General features: G+C 49.9%; 1 protein-coding gene and 1 long non-coding RNA gene across 2 annotated transcripts; one reads left to right on the top strand and one right to left on the bottom strand.

Moving 5' to 3' along the window:
- Positions 1-6,332: 6,332 nt before the first annotated feature.
- Positions 6,333-11,830, top strand: LOC100720319 (E3 ubiquitin/ISG15 ligase TRIM25-like). Its single transcript, XM_003464847.2, has 8 exons — positions 6,333-6,419; positions 6,498-6,546; positions 6,797-7,446; positions 8,614-8,709; positions 8,905-9,138; positions 9,816-9,978; positions 10,160-10,222; positions 11,203-11,830. Exons 2-8 carry the CDS (start codon positions 6,510-6,512, stop codon positions 11,760-11,762), a joined length of 1,803 nt encoding a protein of 600 aa, XP_003464895.2. The 5' UTR covers positions 6,333-6,419; positions 6,498-6,509; the 3' UTR covers positions 11,763-11,830.
- Positions 11,831-12,770: 940 nt separating this feature from the next.
- Positions 12,771-14,071, bottom strand: LOC134474413 (uncharacterized). Its single transcript, XR_010045273.1, has 2 exons — positions 13,951-14,071; positions 12,771-13,127 (listed from the first exon to the last, which is right to left on the bottom strand). It is a non-coding gene; the product is annotated as an uncharacterized LOC134474413 (long non-coding RNA).
- Between the last annotated feature and the right edge of the window lie 7,057 nt (positions 14,072-21,128).

Below are 21,128 nucleotides of genomic sequence, written 5' to 3'. Positions count from 1 at the left end.
GGAGACAGGGTCTCGCTCTTTTGTTCAGGCTGACCTTGAATTCCCAGGCAGGCCTCGAATTTGCAGTGATTCTCCTGCCTCAGCCTCCCAAGTGCTGGGATTACAGACACACGCCACCATGCCCAACCCAGAGTTCTTGAACTAGACCCTGAACTAGACCAGCACACACAAGAAGCCTGGATACCCTGCCACCTCCCCTGCATTTCTCAGAGCGATGCTGGGTACTCCACATCCCAGGACGCACTGAAGGCCCACGGCTGTGTCCCCAACACTGAAGGCAGGAGGTGGTCAGGAAGCTGCTCTAACAGCCAGGGAAAAGCCACAGACCCTGAATAGAGCAAGGAGTGGAATGTACATGCAGAAGCCAGTCTCTGTAAGATTTAGGAAGGGTGGCCATGAGGCTGGAGGAGCTTGGAGTGATGGGCAGGGCAGGGCTGGGAAAACTAGGTGGAGTTTGCTTGATGCAAAATACTGTTTTCAGTTCCAAGCAGGTTGAGTTGGAACAGCCAGAGGTGAAAGGCTCGAGAGCAAGACACCACAATGCCGGCTCTCAGGAGACGGTGTGAGCATGTGCTTGACTCTTTCGGCGCTGGAAAGAAGTGAGGCAGTTTTCAAGGGATCTTGGGTGCTCAAGAGAGCGTGCTGTTACAGCACAGTGAAGCTGCCTCTCCCCAAGCTCTGGCATCCCCTCTCACCACAGGATCTTCCCTTCTTATGCACCATGATGCCACCTGCTGTGCCATGCAACAGCACAGTGTCCTCCCTAGAGCGCGTGCCCTCACGAGACCTCACCACTGATGTTCTCACTTAAACCTAAGGCCACTTTGCCTGATGAAAGCCGTAGCCTCAAGTTCTGAGCTCTGAACCACTTCGTTGTGAATTGATGCACTTTCTCCTCATAGCAAACTTTTGTTATTTTGATTCCATGTTTGAGATGAGGAACTCTGGGGAGAAGTGCTAGATGATTTACTACAAGTCATACAGTTCTTGGATTGTGTGTTAGACTGTTTTCTGTTATTACAACTATTGAAATCCCAATATTGTATATTATAATCCCTTAAAATATTGTAATTCAAATATTGTAACCTCTTCTCCCATCCACCTCTGAAGTCCGAAGTCTGGGAAGCTATATTTGTAATTCCATTGATACGTTATTGGAATTCTGGGGAATTAATTCCAATCTACCACCTCCAATGCGACCCAGCAAGCATAAAGACACTGAGACATATTTATAATTATGGGCAGCCAAGGGATCTAGAGGCCAGTCCAGGCAAGCATACACGGAATAAAGGTCCTGATCCAAAGCCTCACCCAGAATTTATTATCTTGTGAAGAAGGGAGTGGCTCGAGGGTGAGCATGGTGGGAAGTACATAAGAAATGTGAGCTGAGCTGGCCAGGTGGCGAGAAAGGCACCTCTGCAAAATTTGGGGAGAATGGTATTCAGACAGATCAATCTGTATAACTCAAGTCGTGTATGAATGAATTTAGGAGGCTGTTGCTTCAGTGTCTGACATGTAAACTTTACTACCCTGGGAGGTCATAGCCTCTTATCTTATGGCCCGAACTCAGGTGACATTCCTGCCACCACACTGTGTTCAACTGTTTATGTGCAAGGAAACGGGAAGCTGTCAGCTGGCCTCGAGGGTTACACATCAGCACCTCAGTCGGCCCTGTTTGCATTGCTCAGAGCCAAATGAAGGGAGAAGCCAGCTCTGCACATTATCAGTGCGTGGAGACAGGGCCAGGTGTAACTAATGCTGAAGCAATTGTTCTGTATTCAAGGGGAGACATCCAAGTCGTCTCCTACAATAACGAAATAGCTGAGGCTGAAAGCTTATAGAGAAAAGAGGGGTTTTTGTTTGTTCTCTGTGTGTGTGTGTGTGAGACAGGGTCTCGCTATGCAGTTCAGGCTGGCCTTGAGCTCACTTTGTAGCTCAAGCTCCTCTTGAAATTGCAATGATCCTCCTGCCTCAACCTCCCCGGTGCTGGGATTACAGCATGCACCACCATGTCCAACTAGAAAAGAGGTTTATTTAGTTCACAACTTTAGAGGGTGAGAGTCCAAACAGCATGGCATTAGCTCTACTGAGGACACCGTGTGCTGTTGCATGGCACAGCAGATGGCATCATGGTGTAGAAAAAGGAAGATCATCTGGTGAGAGGGGATGCCAGAGCTTGGAGACAGGCAGGTTCACTGTTCTATGACAATGTTCTCTCTTGAGAACCAAGATCCCTTGAAAACTGCCTCACTTCTCCCAGTGGGCCCAATACTTGTCACATCAGAGTCAAAACAAGCACCCTTGGGAGACACATTCCAACCATGTCCACACTATAGAAAGTGGGTTGAGGATACTGAAGCTCAAAGCTATTGGGGAACGGCACCAAGACAGATCTAGCAGTCAGCCCCAAAGTCCGTATTCTTCAACTACTGAGCCAGTATTTCTGAGCTTCCTGGTTGAAACTTAATTTAAAAGAATCAAACCCACATCGCTCTCTCAACATTGCAGTATTGTAAAACTTTCCATTCACATCAAAAAATTGGAAATAATATAATATATATCTACATGCCATCTACTTTGAGTCAACCATTGCTAACATTTTATTGACTGTTAGTACCAATAAATAAATAGAGGAATATGAAGCAATAGATATTGGGGGGCATCACATGTCTCCAGACAGTCACACATAGGTATGTAAGGGGCACTAGGCCTGACTGTAACATTCCTTCTCACTGTGCGTTACAGAGCTTGAAGTCCTCCAGCCCTACACCATACTGATAACAGAGACTGAGCACCACCAGGATGGAAGCTTCAGGGGACATCTCCAGGTTCGGGCAAACTTTCCTAGGACAGAATCCTGAGAGCACAGACATTTGTAAAAGGCAAGAAAAGGTGAACAGGCAACAGAGGAGGCTGAGTAGTGGTCAGGGATGGAATGGGAGCCAAAAGATGAATTTAGAATCATCTGGGCCCTCTTTTGAGAGAATGTCTGCTGCAAGTGGGGATGGACCATCCGCTTCTAGTACAGAGCAGGGTGCATCATGGGAGACATACACAGCAGGTGCATCGATGTAGGGGTCCTGAACACAAAAGGAAGAGGGCAGTCTCAGTTAGGTGCTGAGCTTCTGTGATGACTGTAGGCCAGCTAGTTCTGGCAGTATTCTCTCTGAAAATAGCAAGGAAAAGGAACAGAATGGAGGGAAGAGGAGAGACAGGTGCATATATGCATTATGACAGAATTATATGGCTAAGATTGAGAAGAAAACCCAGAGATGGGAACCCAGCATCTGGAGTCACTTTTCCTGGTGGTACCTACTATTCTGGTAGGCATCTGGGCATCTGGTAGAGACATCAGCTTAGTGTACAGGGGTACAGAGATTATTACTGGGGATTCTGCTGTGCCAAGAAAGGGTGCTGGGAAAAGCCGTATGCTTTGGGTTGGGATCCTGAGGAAACACTTTCTGGGAGATGGGATGAGTCAAAAAGGGACCAGACTTCTGCAAGAGTGGAGTGTGGCTTGGCGTCATTTCATCCCCTGACTTGATGAAGGTGATTTAGGATTGCAAGTGGCCCTGGCTTCCCACCAGTGCAATCATAAGTCTATCCTGACGGAGCATACCATCTTTAACCTCAAATCACCCCTGTAGTTTCTCATCCACCATGTTCATTATGGAATAACCACATCCAGGGAGATGGAGCCAGATACTGGATCCTTCCTGACATTAAGCAACAGGAAATACATAATCACACATATGAAGGACACTTGCATATGAAAGAGCATCATATTTGAAAAATTAAAAACTTGCTGGATAGGTTTAATAGAAAGTCAGACTTCCAGGTGAGCGTGATGGCTCACGCCTGTAATCCCAGCACTCGGGAGGCTGAGGCAGGAGGATCGTTGTGAGTTTGAGACCAGCCTGGGCTACAAAGTGAGCTCAAGGCCAGCCTGAACTGCATAGAGAGACCCTGTTCAAAAAGACAAAAAAAAAAAAGTCAGACTTCCTGGAAAGGAAACTTAGAGAACTGAAAAATAGGTTAAAAGAAAAACAGTCAGCATAAAGCATAGGGAATCAAAGATGGAAATTACAGAAAGGAGCATAAGAGATAAGTAAGTCATGGTAAAAAGGCTAAACATTCAATTGGCAAAGTTCCAGCAGGAAAAACAGACAAAATGGGACAAACACAATGTCTAATAATACCAGCACTGATGAAAGACATCAAGCTGCACATTCAAGAATCATTACAGATTCCAAGAACGATCAATAAAAACCACATAATTGTATTATAATAAAACTGACAGAAACTAAATATGGAGAAAAATCTTAAAACCATCAGAAACCCTTAGCCAATCTTACCCCCAAAAGGAAAGAAAAGACCCAAATCACGATGCAATTTGGAAGTTAAAAAGGAGGCTGAGCATGGTGGTGGATGCCTGTAATCCCAGCACTAAGGAGGCTGAGGGAGGAGGATTGCCATGAGTTGGAGGCCGGCCTGGGCTCTGCAGTGAGATCAAGGCCAGCATGAATTGTATTGGCAAGACCCTGTATCAAAAAAAGAAAGAAAGAAAAGAAAAGAAAGAAATTTAAAAAGGTGACTTAGAAATGGTGACATAGGCCTATAATCCCAGCACTTGGGAAGCTGAGGCAGGAGGATCACTGTGAGTTTGAGCCCTGGGCTACAGAGTGTGAGTTCAAGGCCAATCTTGAGACTATCATAAAAAGAAAAAAAAAGAGAAAAGAAAAAGGTGAAATCACAACAGACAGTGCTGAAACTCAGAAGTCTCTACTTTGAAAACCTATACTGCAATAAACAGAGAATCCAGAAGAAATGGATAGATTCCTAGATAAATATGAATTACCAAATCTAAACCAAAAAGATATCAAAACCCTGACTAACCCAATAACAGGCAATAATTTTTAAAAAAAACCTATCCACTAAGAAACTCCTAGTGAATTCTACAATAACTTCAGGAAAAATGTAATGCCAATAGTCTTCAAACTCCTAAATGAAACTCAAAAAGAAGAGTACTCCTAAAATAATTCCTGGAAGCCAGAATTACCCTAATTGCAAGTCAGACAAGAATCCAACCAAAAAAAAGAACTACAGGCCAATCTCTCTAATGAACAGAGATACAAAACTCTTAACAAAAATTGACAAGCAGAATGCAGCAAATCATCGAAATGATCACACACCATGACCAAGTAGGGTTCATTTTAGAGATGCAGGGATGAACCGGTACACATAAATCAATAACTGTAATGCATCACACACACAGAAGGAAGGACAGGGATGGGGATGTGGCTCAGTGGCACAACACCTGCTTGGCAAGCGTGAGGTCCTGAGTTCAATTCCTGATATCAAAAAAAAAATCAGAAAGAAGGACCAAAACCACATGATCGGGGCTGGCTTTAGCCCAGCGGTTCCTTCGAGTCTGGCTTCCCAACCGCCCGGGCCGATTGGTCCGGTGGTTTGAGACCCGCAGGCACTCTCCAGTCCTTTAAAAAAAAATACATGATCATCTCAACAGACGCATAGAAAGCCTTTGACAAAATCCAGCATTCATTCATGGTAAAAACCCAGAGGAAGGGACAAGGGATTTAGTTCAGCAGCACAGCACCTGCCTGGCAGACCCTGAGTGCAATTCCTGGTACCACCCTCCCAAAAAAAGCAAAACTCTTGAAGCAAATAGGGACAAAGGACATTACCTCAATCTGATAAAAGTCATTCATGAACACCTATATCAGACAGAAGCCAGGTCACCTTCCCCAGAGCCACACAGACTGAGGTTCAACTCCCCATAACACTCCAACTTCTGTCGTCGTCTGTCGTGTCGTGTTGAGCCCCCCCCCCGTCTCTTTAAAGGTCAGAACCAGCGGGAAAGTCTTCACAGTCTCTGTCAGATAATGCTGGATCAGCTGCTTTCCAATAAAACCAAGAAGGGGCCTTACAATAATGATCATCCCTATCACAACCCTGCTGACTTATCACACTCAGACCCATCCAGAGAAATTAAAGAAGCTACCTAAGACTTCACTGTAATTCAGTCACCACACCCTCCCCCACCCCTCCCCCAGTCCCCCCCTCCTCACCAGCTATCCCCACCCCCACCCCACCCTGCTCTGAAATGTGAGTAGCTGTTAAATCCATGACAGGTGGTCCCAGATGCCTCCCAGACTGCCCAAGGTTCTGGAGTAAAGAATTTGCCTGTACTGGGGCAGGATTTGTCAGCAGGGCAGCATGTCTCATGGCACACTTGTGCTCCTACTGATGTCACAAGAGGGACAGGCTGCTTAGCTTAAATTGTGACATCAGGGAGCAAAGCTGGGGCAGTCTGTACAGAGAGGAGGCACCTTGACAAGGGGACTACAGAATCCCAGCCAAGGAGAAAGGCGAGAAAGTGGTCATCAGACCCCGAACCTGTGAGGCTCTGGGCATCTGGTGCAAAAAGCTGGGCAGGGTCCTGGAGCCTCTGTACCCAAGAGTCTTCTCTTTCTCAGTGCAGGGCAGCAATGAACATGGCTCTCCCCGACATGCAGAAAGTGCCAGGTAAGCTCGCGTGCCTCTGGCCTTCCCTCACTATTGCCCAGAAAGTGGCCCTTTCCTTCATGATAAACCTTCCTTCTACCCCTCAGCCCTTTCACTTGGCGTTAGGACTGGGACAAGGGAAACGCTGTCCCCAGCCTGCCCCACACCTGGGTGGCTGGTAGAACTGTCCTCATCTCTCATGGGCAAACAGCTGCTTCCAGGAGAGAAGGACCCTGAGCCTGGCTTCTGCCTGGCATCACTCTCTTCCCAGGCCCAGACCAGGACCAAGACCCAGCCTCAAAACCTCCCCACAGCCAGTTCCGGATGAGTATGAACAGGAATCTATGCAAGTGTGAGGACCAATTCCTCTGTCCCATTTGCTTGGAGGTGTTCCGCGACCCAATCACTACCACCTGCGGTCACAACTTCTGCATGACCTGCCTCCAAAATTTCTGGGACCACCAGGCTGCCGTGGGGGAGATGTATCATTGCCCCCAGTGTAGGGAGAGCTTCCCCTCCAGGCCTGAGCTCCGCAAAAATGTCATCCTGGAGAACTTGGTGACCTGCATTACCCAGGCCAAAGGCCAGGTATCGAGGCCCTCACGGAACCTGGCCGGGCCCAAGGATGTGCCATGCGACTTCTGTTTTCCCCAGAAGCTCCGGTCCGTCAAGTCATGCCTGCAGTGCGTGGCCTCTCTGTGTGAGAAGCACCTGCGGAGCCACTACGACGACCAGGTGTTCCAGGACCACCAGCTGCTAGAGCCCGTGTGGGATCTCAAGACCCGCTTGTGCCGCAAGCACCACAAGCTGCGGAGGCTGTACTGCCACACGGAGGGCCGCAGCGTGTGCAGAGCCTGCCTGCTGGAGGAGCACAAGAACCACAGGACGACCCCCCTGGAGGAAGAGCGCGCCCGCATGGAGGTGAGGGGGAGCCTGGCGAAGACCAGAAGCGGGTTGCTCTAGAATCTGTTGCATTTTCTCTCACAGCTAAGCCCAGATCTGGAGACACATGCCTATAGTCCCACCTATTTAGGAGGCTGAGGCAGGTGGTTCTTGAGTTCCAAAGTCTGGGCAACATAGCAAGACCATGGCTCAAAACAAAAAATCATGCAGTTGTTAAAGTGATTGGCACCCGAGTCATGTCACGACATGAAAAACACAGGTGGGTTAGATGAACAAGACGCAGAGTTGAATGTAGGAACTCTATGTCAGCATTACTAAAATATCAGATTAACACATCAGGGTAGACCTGGAGAAATGCTAAAATATCAGATTAACACATCAGAGTAGACCTGGAGAAATAGCTCAGTGGCACAGCGTCTGCCTGGCAAATACAAGGTCCTGAGTTTGATTCCCAGTACCAAAGAAATAAAAACAACCTCCAAACAAACACAACAATTAGGGTGGGTGAAGTTTCCCCCCTTTTCTCTACTTTCAGATTTTGTATAATATATTCATATTGCTACTTCTAGGGAATGTTTTAGCTATCTCATCAGGTATACTATATGTGTTATTCCAACACAGCCACCGGCCAGCAGTCCACAGCAAGAGGAGTTTGAGCTGGAATGTAAACCAACTTCATGATTCAGGGCACTGTTTAGTTCAGTAGGCACTTTTATTATTGCCACAGTTCCTCAAAGAAGGAAAATCTGCATGCATGTTACACTCTGGCTAGCTCGATTCATGCAAAAGCTGTCCCAGTGCAAATGCCCGCAGCTGGAGCGGCAGACAGGAAAGGCTTGTCTAGGACGTGGGCCTGGCTGTGCTGCCCCCGGGGAATCCAGGTGGCTGCATCGGCTGCTGAGCTCCTCCTAGTCCTGCTACCTCCCCAGTATCTCAACCTGCTGACCCTTCCAGTCTCTCCTCGGGACCTGGAACCCTGCGGATGTCACTGTTAGGAACAAAGGACCTGATAGGCTCTCAGAGGTGACCAGATAGGAGCACAAAGGTGGACAGGGCCATCTACCCTTCTCTCTGCTCTTTCTCCTTCTCACTGAGGCTGAACAGGTGAATACGAAAAGAGCTTCATCTCTTCTGGGCTTGCACAGGAGCCATTTGCCTGAATCGGGGCCTCTCCTGCACCTACAGGTGGAGGTTCGCAAGGTCCAGGCCAATGTGGAGAACCAGATGCTGATCATTGCCTCAGACAGTCAGAAGCACCAGGGCCGGGTGGCCTTTCTCTCGGTGAGGGGGGCCTACCCCCACCACAGGCCCAATGTCTTGCCTCAGGCTGAGGGCATCTCTCAGGACCCAGAAGGGATTGAGGGTTAGGGGGGACAAGGAAGGGGGGACAGAGGAGGATTTCTAGGCCATCTCTGGGCCATGGCAGTGGGGCCCAGAAGTGGGGCTCAGAGATGCCTGTGTCTGCATCAACACTAGAAGCTGACCCAGACAACACGAGATGAAGTGAACACCTGCTTCTCCGATATTGTCCACGAAATCAAACAGCTGCAGATGAAAGTACTGGATTTCGTGGAGAAAGAGAAGATGGACGCCCTGGGGAAACTGGGCAGCTCCATCCAGCAGAGCCACAACCGGCTGCTGAAGCTGGAGGGGAACAGTGTTTGGCTTCACACTCTGCTCACCAACAGGAGTGATGAGCAATTCCTGCAGGCAAGACCTCACCATGCCCAGCCCCCATCACAGCCTCCATGGCCCACCCAGCCACACACACAGACCTCAAGGTGGTCAGCACGTATGGCTACAGCACTCACCCATCCCCTTCCTCAGGGAGCCCCTGGCCACCAGCCTGAGCCCACACCAACACCCTCAGTGTCTTGCTATACTGCAGATCTTGGCCTCGTTCTCACTGTCCCACAGCACAAGGTCCTGAAACAGCTGGGTGACCCCTGGGCATCCAAAAGTCTGCGCACCTCGATTCCTCTAGACCAAAACCCCTTTTCCTCCTTCCTTCCTGGCCTGGTTCCTCAGCCACTAGTGTGCTGCAGTGGCAGAGAGGGTGGAGGAGGTACCAAGGTACCAGGTAGTGTAGCTGGCCACAGGGTGACGGCAGCCTTTTCCATGGGTAACCCGTGCTTGGGACCTCCTAGCAAAGACCTCATTTCATTTTTTTTTTTTTTGTCTTTTTCCTTTTTATCGGTACCGGGGATTGAACTCACGACTGCCTGCTTGCAATACAGGCGCTTATGCCTGCTGAGCTAAATCCCCAGCCCCCGATGCTCACATTTGAAAATGAGCAACTTTTCCACCTGCCCATGGCTCTGGGACCCCCTGCCATCTGCCTGGGCCCCGGCTAATGCTGGGACCATCTGGCCCTCTCTGCATGTCAGGAGTTCCCCATGTTGCGGACCTTGCCAGCCTGCAAAGAACCTCTGATGGGCATCGACTGTGAGGAGACACAGAGCTTTCTCCAGCTGTCAGAGATCCTGGCCGAACTCCGGGCCCGGCTGGTGGACGTGGGTCTCAACTTTGTCAACCAGCTCTTCACAAAAGGTCAGCTTCCGTGACCTGGGGCCTTCACCCCACGGTTGGGACTGCCCCCAGGGAAGTGGCTATCGAGCCTGCCTGCCTGTGCATCATCCCAAGGTGAAACAGCCTACAGGATGTCCGTGCCTCTCTTTGAAGGATGTGGGCAGCAAGAGGGTGCTGAGTAAAGTTCCTCCATCTGTCCTAGGTATTAGGATGAACTCCTACGAGGTGCTGCCCCCAGCTGTGGACAGGAAAACACTCCTCCAGTGTGAGTTCTCAGAACCAGCGGGAAGAAAAGAAGCAGGGCCCCGGTACCCTGATCACCCCAGCCCCAGCTGCTTGGGACCTCCAGGGTGATCCCTGCTCTCTCTCCCCTAACTTCCTGATCCATGCAGGGGTCTTCAGGAGGACTTGGCCTTGCTCTAGGCCCTGGTAGGAAGGGGAGGAGACCCTGTCCCACCCTGCCTCAAAGCCAGCTCTGCTATGGCTCCTTATGCCTTGTATGGCACAACCTCTGCCCTCACCTGGGTGCCTGCCAACTTCCCCTGGGCTATAGCTTAGATGGGCTCCCTCAGACACAAGCTTCCCATGCATTTGAGGTCCCTGAAGTCCTTTTTCCCAGGCTGCGCGGGCAGCCAAATGTTAATGGCTTCTTGAAATCCTGACAGTTAAGGTTGTATTGCCTGTTCTGTCTCCCTCTGGATTACCTCTTGCAGGACCCTTCACCCCATTGAGGGTTGCACCCTGAACAAATAAAAGGAGAGGCTGTAGCTGGGCATGGCAGAGGGTGCCCATAACCCCAGCAACCTGGGAGGCTGAGGCAGGAGGAGGATCACAAGGTCAAGCTGTATATGGGCAATTTACTGATGTAGCTAGGCACTGTAGCAAAATAAATGCAAAGGGGGGGGGTGGCAATGCTGGCGATGTACCCTGGTGTTAAGGTCCTAGGTTCAATCCTCAATAGAGAGATGAGGAGGGGGGTCGGTGGGAGGGAGACCTGGCTCTTGCCTCTCCAGCAAGGTGGTCATGGGCAGCTTCCAACACATCCTTACGACTGCAGTAGGCAGGCCAGAAGAGGGGGAGATTTAGGGGAGACTGTACAGAGGTTACTCTAGGAGCCTGGGGTGGAAGCATCCCGTGACTTCTATGCAAATGCCATGCAGTAAGTACCCCTCTTCCTCCAGAGGCCTTCAGCCCTGTGCTGGCGGGCACTGACCACCGGCTATCCCCGCACCCCTCAACCCCCAGGTTACTGCAACCTGAACTTTGATTCCTCCACGGCCAGCGAGGAGCTCATCCTGTTCAAGGAGACACACTCGGTGCTGAACCTAGGCATCCTCCTGGAGCCCCAGGCCACCGTCGGCCCCATGCTGGGCTTCAAGCAGTGGCCGCAGGTGCTGTGCTCCCGAGCGCTGTCCGAGGGCCGCCACTACTGGGAGGCCGAGGTGTCCAACTCGTGGGTGTGCCTGGGCGTCACCTACCACCGCAGCAGCCCCCGGCTGGGCGGCCGGCCGCGCCGTCACGTGAGCTACCTGCTGGGCCGCAACGCCCACTCGTGGTGCCTGGAGTGGGACTCGCTGCGCCTGTCCGCGTGGCACGACAACTCGCAGACCGTCCTGCGCGGCGCCTACCACCGCGTGCTCGGCGTGGCGCTCGACCTGGGCGCGGGCTGCCTCTCCTTCTACAGCGTGGCGGGCGGCGTGAGCCTCCTCTACCGCTTCCTCGCCACCTTCCTGGAGCCGCTCTACCCCGCCGTCATGGTGGGCAGCGGCGCCTGGCTCACTCTCAGGCAGCGCCCCGAGGCTTAGGCGGCAGCCAATAAAGCTGCACTCGGAGCGCTGGCTGCGGCGCGGCGCGCTGCGCCGGGAGGGTCCTCTGCGCCCTGGGGGAGGGGAGGGGAGGGGAGGGGAGGGGAGGGGAGGGGAGGGGAGGGGAGGGGAGGGGAGGGGAGGGGAGGGGAGGGGAGGGGAGGGGAGGGAAGGGGAGGGGAGGGGAGGGGAGGGGAGGGCTGCAGGGTGGGGCGTCTGCTCCCTGCTCCCCGCCAGGGGGCCCTGGGCGCCGAGCGTTCCAAGTAGGCGCACCCCTTGCCTGACACAGCCACGGGAGAGCGCCGAACGGGCTGCAGCTCCCCAAGGGAAGGGGGCAGCCCTGGGCCTGTAGAGGGGAGGTTTCCGTCGTCTCCCTCGCCAGCAGAGGTCTCTGGTCCTGGGTCTCTGTCCTGTTCCCCAAAGCGCCTCCTGAGACTGAGAGAGGCTGAGGCCAGGTGCTTCTCTCCAGCTCCTTCCTCCGAAGCTGGCACCGACAGGGACAGGGGTGATGTGACTGAGTTCTGCTTCTCTAGGGCCTGGGAGGTTAGGGTGGAGGAACCCAGGCCGACCTCCCATCCCACCCAAACTGGTAGGCTGAGAAGCTAGGCCCCTCAGAGGCCAGGGCACAGCTTCTCCTGGAGCTGGTATTTTCTGGCCTGGAGGGGCACCTGGGTGCCGTGCTGCCTGGGTAAGAGGGGAGAGGTAAGAGGGGAAATTTTTATCTAAGTTCTGTTTAAAAAAAATTTTTTTTAAAGTCTACACTAATAAAACAGTTATATATTGCATATTGTTGTCTTCAAAGTAGTTGCTCAGGTTGTAAGATATAGTCATATATATTTGATCAGACAATATCAGCACAAACTTCTTCAATGAACTAAGAGAAATTGGTAGTATAATTATCTTAGCTATCTTTTATCAGTTACCATGGTCAATTTCCTATTACCTTGTTTTTGAGAAATTCTGTATTTTTGTTTTTATTTTTTCTCTTTAAGAGAAAAGAGTTATAAGTTCAAAAGGAGTAACCAAGTCACTTTATTGGAAAGAGAAGAGAAATGGGGAAGCGAAATCATTGTGTTGGAAAAAGGAGAGAAAATAACTAGATGGATAGTTACCGACCTGAAGTGAGGAGTCCGCAGCCAGCACAGAGGAGGCAGTCTTTGTTCTGGCTTTTATTACACTGCAAGAACGGACTTCTCCCCAGGGAGAGCTGCTATCACCTGCCTGACCACCTGGGCTCTGAGCCCTTGCCTTAATCATTGTCTCTTCCACTGCCCATGTGTACATTCTTCAGTAAGCACTTGGATGGTCTCTCTGTGCTGTCCAGGTGCTCATCTTGGGAGATTTCCAGCAGAGCTACATTCAAGGCTGAATGAGTAAAAGGGACACATGTACCTTCAAGTGTGTTAATATGGTGAGAATAATTGTATATATGTTCTTAGATATTCGGGCATGTGGGTGCTTAGGTGTTAGTGTATGTCTGATACACTGAGGTTTTATGACAGTCCTCCTCGCCTTTGCTTTGTGCTTCATGGAGGTGAAGGGAGGAGGGACCTGAGCCTTGCTGTGAGGAGAGCCAGCCAGCCTTCTGAGCTACTCTCTCTCTCAGGGAGGAGTTTAACTCCTTTATTTCTTAGGAACCTCAGTGAGGCCCTTAACCCTTTCCTGTCTGCCCTCCAACTTTCCCTGCACATACACTACCCTGCACCCTCCCTCGGCCTCCCAGGCTGCAGATTCCACTCAGGCTCTGTCCATATCCAGGTCTGCCATCTACCTACCCAGAGGGGTGTGTGGAAGCCTACAGACAGGCTTGATCCAGGCCAGGCCTCTGCTGAGGGACCCTGGTCTCAGCCCTTTTCGGGGAGCAAAGGGTTCTATCCTCAACCGGACACTGTTCCAGGGCATTCCAAAACCAGGGCTCTGGGTAATGTTAAAGATTGACTCTGAAGAGGAAATGATTCAAGTCATAAGGGAGAAAATCCCTAAAGCAAAGCAGCTGCCAGCCAGGCCTGACCACACGGATTGCAAAATTCCACCCGACCTGGCCCATTCCTGGAAAACTCAGTGACCCAATTCTCTCTTTGACATGCTCATTTTGAATGGCGGGGAGGAGCGTGAAGGATGAGCTCTGAAGGTCTTTGGGGAGTGCGATCCCTTTGGCTCCTCTGAGCAAACCCTGGCTATGACCTACCTGGTGGCCTTCCCAGCAGTCTTCCCTCAGTGCCAGTGGCTTTTATTCCAGCCTTCACTCTTCTCAGGGAAAGCCAGAGGAAGACTGAGTGTCCTTCCTGGCTGGGCTGAGGAGGTGAGGGTACAGCCTAGTTAGACAGCAGGGCTGCGTGGATCTCGGAGTCCTCCGTACCAGGGAGCTGATGCGCAGGGGGCTGCTTCCTTTCTGCTCCTGGCTCCCGGTGATCCTAGCGAATGGCACATGGTAAGGAGCTGTGACCCCTTGGGGCACATGCCCAAAGGAATAGGGGTGTTCCTGGCTTTTTGTTTTTGCAGAACGAGGGATCAAATTCAGGGCTTAGTACTGCCGAGCTATAATCCACCCTTTTGATTTTTCATTTTGAGATAGTCTTGCTACATCGCCCACACAGGAGTTGAATTTAGCAATCTTCTGGCCTCAGCCTCCCTCGGCGTTGGGATTAAGGCATGTATCCCCATACCTAGTTTGTTACTGGGTTTCTTAAACAGCCGTTCTTTGCTTGGAGGTCTGGGGCCTCTAACGGTCCTCAAGCTCTTTTTAGTACTTCCTAAAACCAAAACGCAATGTTGCCTATACTTTGGGTGGGCAAACCAAACTGTCAGGGCTCCTTGGCATGCTTCAGTATGCACCTCGAAGGGGAAATATTAAGGTGGGTTAGCAATAATAGTTAAAGAGATAGAAATGCTAAATACTCTGATTTAATCATTACACATACTTGAATTCTATTATAACCTATACCTAACTACAAATAGGCATCATTTTTTGTGGGGACTTGATGCCCATGAAATGGGTCACTGGAAAAGAAGAAGGCACCCGAAGAAAGAGAAAACCACAGGAGGAGCAGTCTATGCACAAGATGAAGTGAAGCCTTGAAGAGGCAGATTTAGAGAACACAAGAGCATCCAAAGAAAGAAAGAAAATTAAAAACAAAACCTTTGCAGGGCAGTACAGAAAAGCCTAAGCGTCAAAAGGAGAAAAGGCCGAGATGTAGTCTCTAAGGAGGAAAGGAACATAGAAACGAGAGAAAGGAACAAGGCAAGAAAAGAGTAGAGGGAAAAAAGGTTTGGCACCTGTCTGTTCTTGGATTTTGAAGCTCTTCAATTGGTTCTCCTGAGGTTAAAGTTGAAAAACTAGTTTAGAGCTTGGTTTTATGATATTCATGTTCATATCACCTATGTGAACGGGGGTTTGATTCTAATGAAGGCCAGGTGGGTGAACACAAAGTATTTAGTACGCTTATGGCCCAATGTGGAAATTACTTTTCTTCATTTTCTAAACGCTTTATTACATTTTTCTTTTTTTGGTATCAGGAATTGAACCTAGGACCTCATGCTTGCCAAGCAGGTGCTGTGCCGCTGAGTTGCACCCCTGGCTCTATTACATTTTCCTTACATTTGATAAAATTTCCCTTTAGGAGAGTGGTACTGGTTTATAATTGCCATGATGGAATTATTTTCCCTTGAGAAAGAATTTATTTTAAGCTGGAGAATTAACAGGCTTTGCAGAATCTGTTTCTGGATTGGATTTTTTTTTCGTGTTGAGTTGGTTATTTTTATGCTCATTGGTTTTCTCTGTAAAACAGTTTAGACTCCCCCCTCTTTTTTTGACCCACCCCACCCTCTCCCCTCTTTGTTATCTTGAAGTATATTTTCTAGATTGGAGAGCAGAATATTATAACAATCAATCATAAGCTTATGTTATGTATAGTTCTGAAAGTCTCAAAGGGTCTCGATACAAAATCAGTTTATATTCTGGAGAAGTTTGTAATCAAGTGTTTTATTAATAAAAAGATAAAAACAAAAGCAATTTGAACATGAGCTGCATAGTGAAGCCCTGTCTCAAAAAAAAAAAGCAATTTGCCTTTAACAAACTATGTAGTGCCTCCTGAGTTCCAGCCACAGCTCACTGCAAATGGAATGTGCGTAACCCATTTAATGTGCCTAGGGACCTTATGAATATGTATTACTTATCCCAGTGGTACCAGTGAGGAAAGGGAGGGATGCAAGGTTAACTAAACTTGCTGAAGGTGAGATGTGTCACCACCTCCACCTTGGAAGTCAGGATTCAAAGCCAGGCAGTCTGCTTTGTTAACCACCATGTTACTCCACTTTTCCTGTAATGCATTCCTCGTAGAAAGTCTGCACACTATGGGAAAAGAAAATAACTTTCCCATAGCCTCCCCCAACTCTGTGACAAGCCCTCCTCGAGTGCTTCTGCCCAGCCTTATACACACAGGACCAGTGATCAGCGGGACGAGGAGACACAGTGAAACTCATGTTGTGCATTTGCCCAAGTTCACTGCAAAATGCAAAAGTGATTCTTTGACTTGTGTTACCAGTACGTGCCACGGTTTTGTTCTGGTTCTCACTAGAGGTGGCAGCAAGAGGCAAAAGCCCAGCAAAGCCGTCTGTGCTGCTTTCTCATTGTTCCTCTCAGTTCAGATCAGACTCAGGAGGGGCCAGAGAAAGCCGCAGGACTCCTCATCTCACTCCACACATGGACAGTGGTGGGGACCAAGACCCATGGCAAGAGCATGGAAGGCCCCATGTCCCCTCCCCACCCTGGAGGGTAGTGTGCTCAGGGACAGGGCAGGAAGAAACAGAAGCCTTGCCTGACGTCGTGGGTACCCTTGACTGTCAGGAGCGTAAGCCTGCCTCTGCAGTTTGGGCAAAGGACCCACCAGCTTGCAAGGACTGGGTCATCTTCAGCCTGGCCTACAAGCCAAGTCTCTCCCTAACCCACTTCCCAGTTGTTGGCCCAGCTATCAGTTGCAGTAGCCCGCATGGGCTTCATGAGCCCCCTCAATGACCTCCCTTCTAGCACCCAGAGCACCCCACTTCGGGGCCTTTGCCTGGAGCACCCTGCCCGCCCAACTCCCTTGCCACTCTTACTCCTGCTCATTCCTTAAGACTCAGCTAAGGTCAGCTCCAGGAAGCCAGTCTCCAACTGTACCCCACCCTAGCCAGGTGCAATGCCCCTCTCTGAGCCCCTGACACCCTCTACTCATCTCCCTTCTGGCACCCACACTGCATGTGTTTGGAGCGTGAATTCACCACCAGACTCAAGGTCAGCTCGGTGCCACACCTGTGAGCCTCCAGCGCTGCACATGTGCCTGACACATCCATGTGCTTCACTGAGAGTTGACAGGACCCAGGGGCCCCCACCCCCACCCCAGAGAGGGAGGAAGGGGGCACTCATCTTTTCCGGGGCCTGGCAAGGCCTGGCAAGGGTGGCCCAAGTGTGGCACACCCCAACTTCCTTCTCCTTTGCCAGGTCTTCCTCCTGAAGCAAAGTTCATGTGCCCACCGTGTACACCTAGCTGGGGACGAAGGAGCCACTAGTGCCCCCTCTATCTCCCCCTGGAGATGGAAGGTTCTTGAAGGCTGAGCCCCATCCTGTAGCTGTGAGAGGCAGAGAGGCGGCCTTCTCAGCCCATGCCAGGCACAGGGCAAACTGCTGGCTTGCCAAGGCTTGTAGCTACTGCATTTTCTCAGCTCAGAAGACTAGGAAACAAGGGGAGCTTTAGGACTCGGGGTGAAGTAAAGGAACATGTTAACTCGATAATCAAGATAAATAGCATTTTGATGCAACTATGTCTCTAAATTAATCCCCAAACCCACACTTGGCAGAATTTTAAAACTGCACAAAAAGACCAGATTTGAACTGGAGCTTACACATGCTACCTCAAATCCCAGCCCTGGTTCCAGTGAAATGTTATTTACAAAACCAAACAACCTGCCCCCTGGGCCATGGTTTGCTGGTCTGATTTTTTTTTTTTTAATAAAGCTCTGTGGTTACAGAGCTTTTAGGCATACCCTTAAATTTTGAGCCAGAAGCAAGTGGTTTCGTGATCTCACCATAGTTGATGTCACAGGTCTGGAGGACACTTACAGGATTCAGTGGCTAAAGGAAGGGAGGTGGGTGCCCCCTGTGGTTAGAAACGGGTAGGTACACTGATACCGTAGGAGAAAAGTTAAAGGACATCCTGTAGTCAGTGGTGAGGCATGTCTGTAATCCCAGTACTCTGGCAGGCTGAGGCAGGAGGATCACAGTAAAGGGCTGAAGATGTAGATCAGTGTGAAGGTTCAATTTGCAGTACGCAAAACAATGAATTCCTGTAGCCACGCCCCTTTGCCTCGGGCACCAGTTACACAGTTTATGGTTTCCTACCAAATGATCTGGAAACTGCCTCTTCCTCATTTGGGGCCACAGTCTCCCGGCCTGGAAGAGAAGAGCTGTGTCACTTTTGTGTTTCACACTGCAAACCTTGCGACTGGCGATGACGTGTTTAGATCTCTGCCCACTTGGCTCCAGTGTTTCATATATGTCCCTGAGTGGCACAATGCTTAGCCCAGTGGATTCCGCCGACAGCCACATGGACCCATGCCCTGCCACAGTACATCTTTGGGGCAGCCTGACACGGCTCACAGTGGTGGCCACACTGGGACAGGCTCTGGGGGAAGGAGATGACTAAGGAGTGATGCCCCTGCAGGTCAGGGGGCCTCCCCTGAAGAACTGTAGTTGACCTGAGACATGGTGGATGTCCCAGCTGGACAGGATGGGAGATGGTGATTAGGCTCACGGGTTCCTAAGCTAGACTGCCTGCTTCACGTGACAGCTCGACTGCTTACAACAGTGTCACCTGACACAGGTTACTTAATGTTCTGGTTTAAACCAAGATGTCCCCCAAAGCCTTATAACCCTAAGGTGGGCTTTGGAAAGGTGAGTGCGTTATGGAGCCTATGGCTGCCCTGTGGAGGACTTGGGCCTTGCGGTGTGGCCTGAAAGGGTTGTCTTCCCTTCCCTGCCCTTCTCTTCACTATCTGCTTCCCATCTGCCATCCCATGAGCAGTTTCTCCTCTGCAGTGTCCCTCTGCCCTGCCACCCGGCTGGCTATGGACTGAAACCTCTGCAAACTGTGACCCCCTCCCAAAACCTCTACTACTCCTTTAAGTTGTGGGTACCAGGTATTGTCTCAGGAGCAAGGAAAATGACTAAGACACAGACTTAACCTGTGTGTGACTTAGATTTCTCATCTAAACACACACACACACACACACACACACACACACACACACAATAACAGTAGTAACCACCTCACAGATTTAGTGAGCTGATCTGAGTTGTTTTCTTCACTCAACAAACATGAGGGGTGGAGACATAAGTCAGAAAAGGGGAAGAGTATTCTTTCCCAGCATGTGTCAGGCAGCAGAACACACTGTGATCTAAGAGAGATTCAGTTCCTGTCCTCACAGAGCTTATCATACAGCAATGCCCTGTAAGGACAGAATTATAGAATAGCAAACTTATGGACAGTTTGTAGCAAACATTAAAATCAGTTAGTGGCCTGTAACTGTGCCTGTGCTGCCTGTCACGAGGTCAGCCTGCTAAGCTCAGTCAGCTGTGACTGTCTGTGTCCAGCTCCTTCTCCAGGATAATGCTCCAGGTCAACTTGCCTGTGTCCAGTTGCAAGGCTTGTGTTTTTCCCTGCCTCAGAAAATATTTATAGTTTTTCCAACTGGTTTAAGGTCTTCATGTCTGAGACAGAGTGGCCCAGTTAAGGATGCATTCAACTGAACTTGCTCTGCTCAGACCCCCCTCCTCCATCCAGAATGTTCCTACCTTACGATAAACAATTCCTTTTAAGTAAATCCACCTAGAACTAGCTTGCTTGACAACATACGACTTAATTCATGTAAGCAATCATGTAATAACCTGCCATCTGCCTTGTACTTCCTGCTCACAAACTATCTTGAAACTGAACTCTACACTGGCTTATGGCTGGTGATTTGGACTCCCCAGCCTGCCGGCACTAAAAATAAAGTTGCCTTCCAGAGTCCTTAGTGCAAAGAGTCTTCCAGGTTTTCCTGCAATAGTGTGACAGAGAGGTTAATCACAGAATTATTTAAATCAGAGGTCAGCTATAAACCATAGATCACTGCTAGTTTTTGTATGAGTTCATAATGGTTTTTATATTTTGTAAGGGAAAAAAGAATATTTTGTGACACATCAGAATTATACTTAACCCTGTGGTAATCCAAATTGGGTTCCCTTAAACAGTCTTCTGAACACAAACCTGTTCACTGTTTTCTGTTGTCTATGGATGCTTTTGCACTACTACATGGATCTGAGTAATTGCAACAGTTTTTTGTTTGTTTTGTTTTCTTTTCTTTTGTTTTAGGGGTCTTGTGGGGGGTAGTTTTTGTCCACAATTCTGAAATATTTACTAAGTGGCCTTGTACAGAAAAAGTTGTCTAAATCCCAATTCAAATCAATGTTACTGCACAATTGTAGAAAGATGAGGTAAACCAGGTGTGGAGGTGCACACCTGTGATCCCAGCACTTGGGAGGCTGAGGCAGGAGGGTCAGCTCAAGTCCAAGATCAGCTTGGGCTACAGAATGAGACTCTGCCTCAAAAAACAAAAAAGGAGAGGCAGGAGGTGCTGGGAGGAGGACTCACTGGGGAACTGGTCTTGCCAGAGAGATCAAGGGAGGCTTTCCAGTGAAGGGGACATGCAAGCCGCTGTCTGGTGTGACAAGAGTCCTCCAGACAGTCAGGACAGTGTTCCACGCAGGGAGAACTGAGAGATGGAAAGCCGCAAGCAGAGAAGGCCGGGGTGCAGTGACTGGGTCTGGAGGGGGGCAAGGCCAGGTTTTGGGGAGCCCTTACAGCAGCCCAGTGGCTCACTGCCCTCTGCAATTCCAGGGAAACCACTGCTCCGTTTAAGAGGAGCTGGCAGCAGGGTGAGATGTTCCCATATCAGGAAGACCAGTCTAGTCAGGGTACGAAGGGCTGTGAAGTCTGAGCTGCACAATGGGTGGCAGTGGCTGGCATGGGGGGCAGTTAGATAGGAGGGCAAATGGCCAGCTTTGAGCAGGACTCAGTTATGGGTTGGATATGGGGCGATGGAAGGTCAAGGGCTCTCCTGGATTTCTGCTCAGGCACCTAAGGGACGCCTTTCACTGAACCTGGGAGCACTTCAGAGTGCCAGGTTCACCGTGGTAGCTCAGTGGCAGAGCTCTTGCCTGGCACACATGAGGCCCTGTGTTCCACCCCAGCTTCCTTAAAAAAGAAAGAGAAAGACAGCCCAAGATAAGCAGCAACAGCAGATGAAATCAGCAACATACAAGCCCTGGTCATATTGGGTTTTACTTTTTTT

Source organism: Cavia porcellus, unplaced genomic scaffold (assembly GCF_034190915.1).
Source record: "Cavia porcellus strain 051 isolate PalLab524CR breed Dunkin Hartley unplaced genomic scaffold, mCavPor4.1 scaffold_32, whole genome shotgun sequence".
NCBI lineage: Eukaryota > Metazoa > Chordata > Mammalia > Rodentia > Caviidae > Cavia > Cavia porcellus.
The sequence above is the reverse complement of the archived record's forward strand: the minus strand, read 5'-3'. Positions and strand labels throughout refer to the sequence as shown.

What these genes read in the sequence shown, in the direction of transcription:
- LOC100720319 (XM_003464847.2), top strand. Translation starts at nt 6,510, where the DNA reads ATGAACATGGCTCTCCCCGACATGCAGAAAGTGCCAG. An exon ending in AAGAGCGCGCCCGCATGGAG is followed by an intron (nt 7,447 to 8,613) that starts GTGAGGGGGAGC and finishes CTGCACCTACAG; the next exon opens with GTGGAGGTTCGCAAGGTCCA. An exon ending in GTGATGAGCAATTCCTGCAG is followed by an intron (nt 9,139 to 9,815) that starts GCAAGACCTCAC and finishes TCTGCATGTCAG; the next exon opens with GAGTTCCCCATGTTGCGGAC.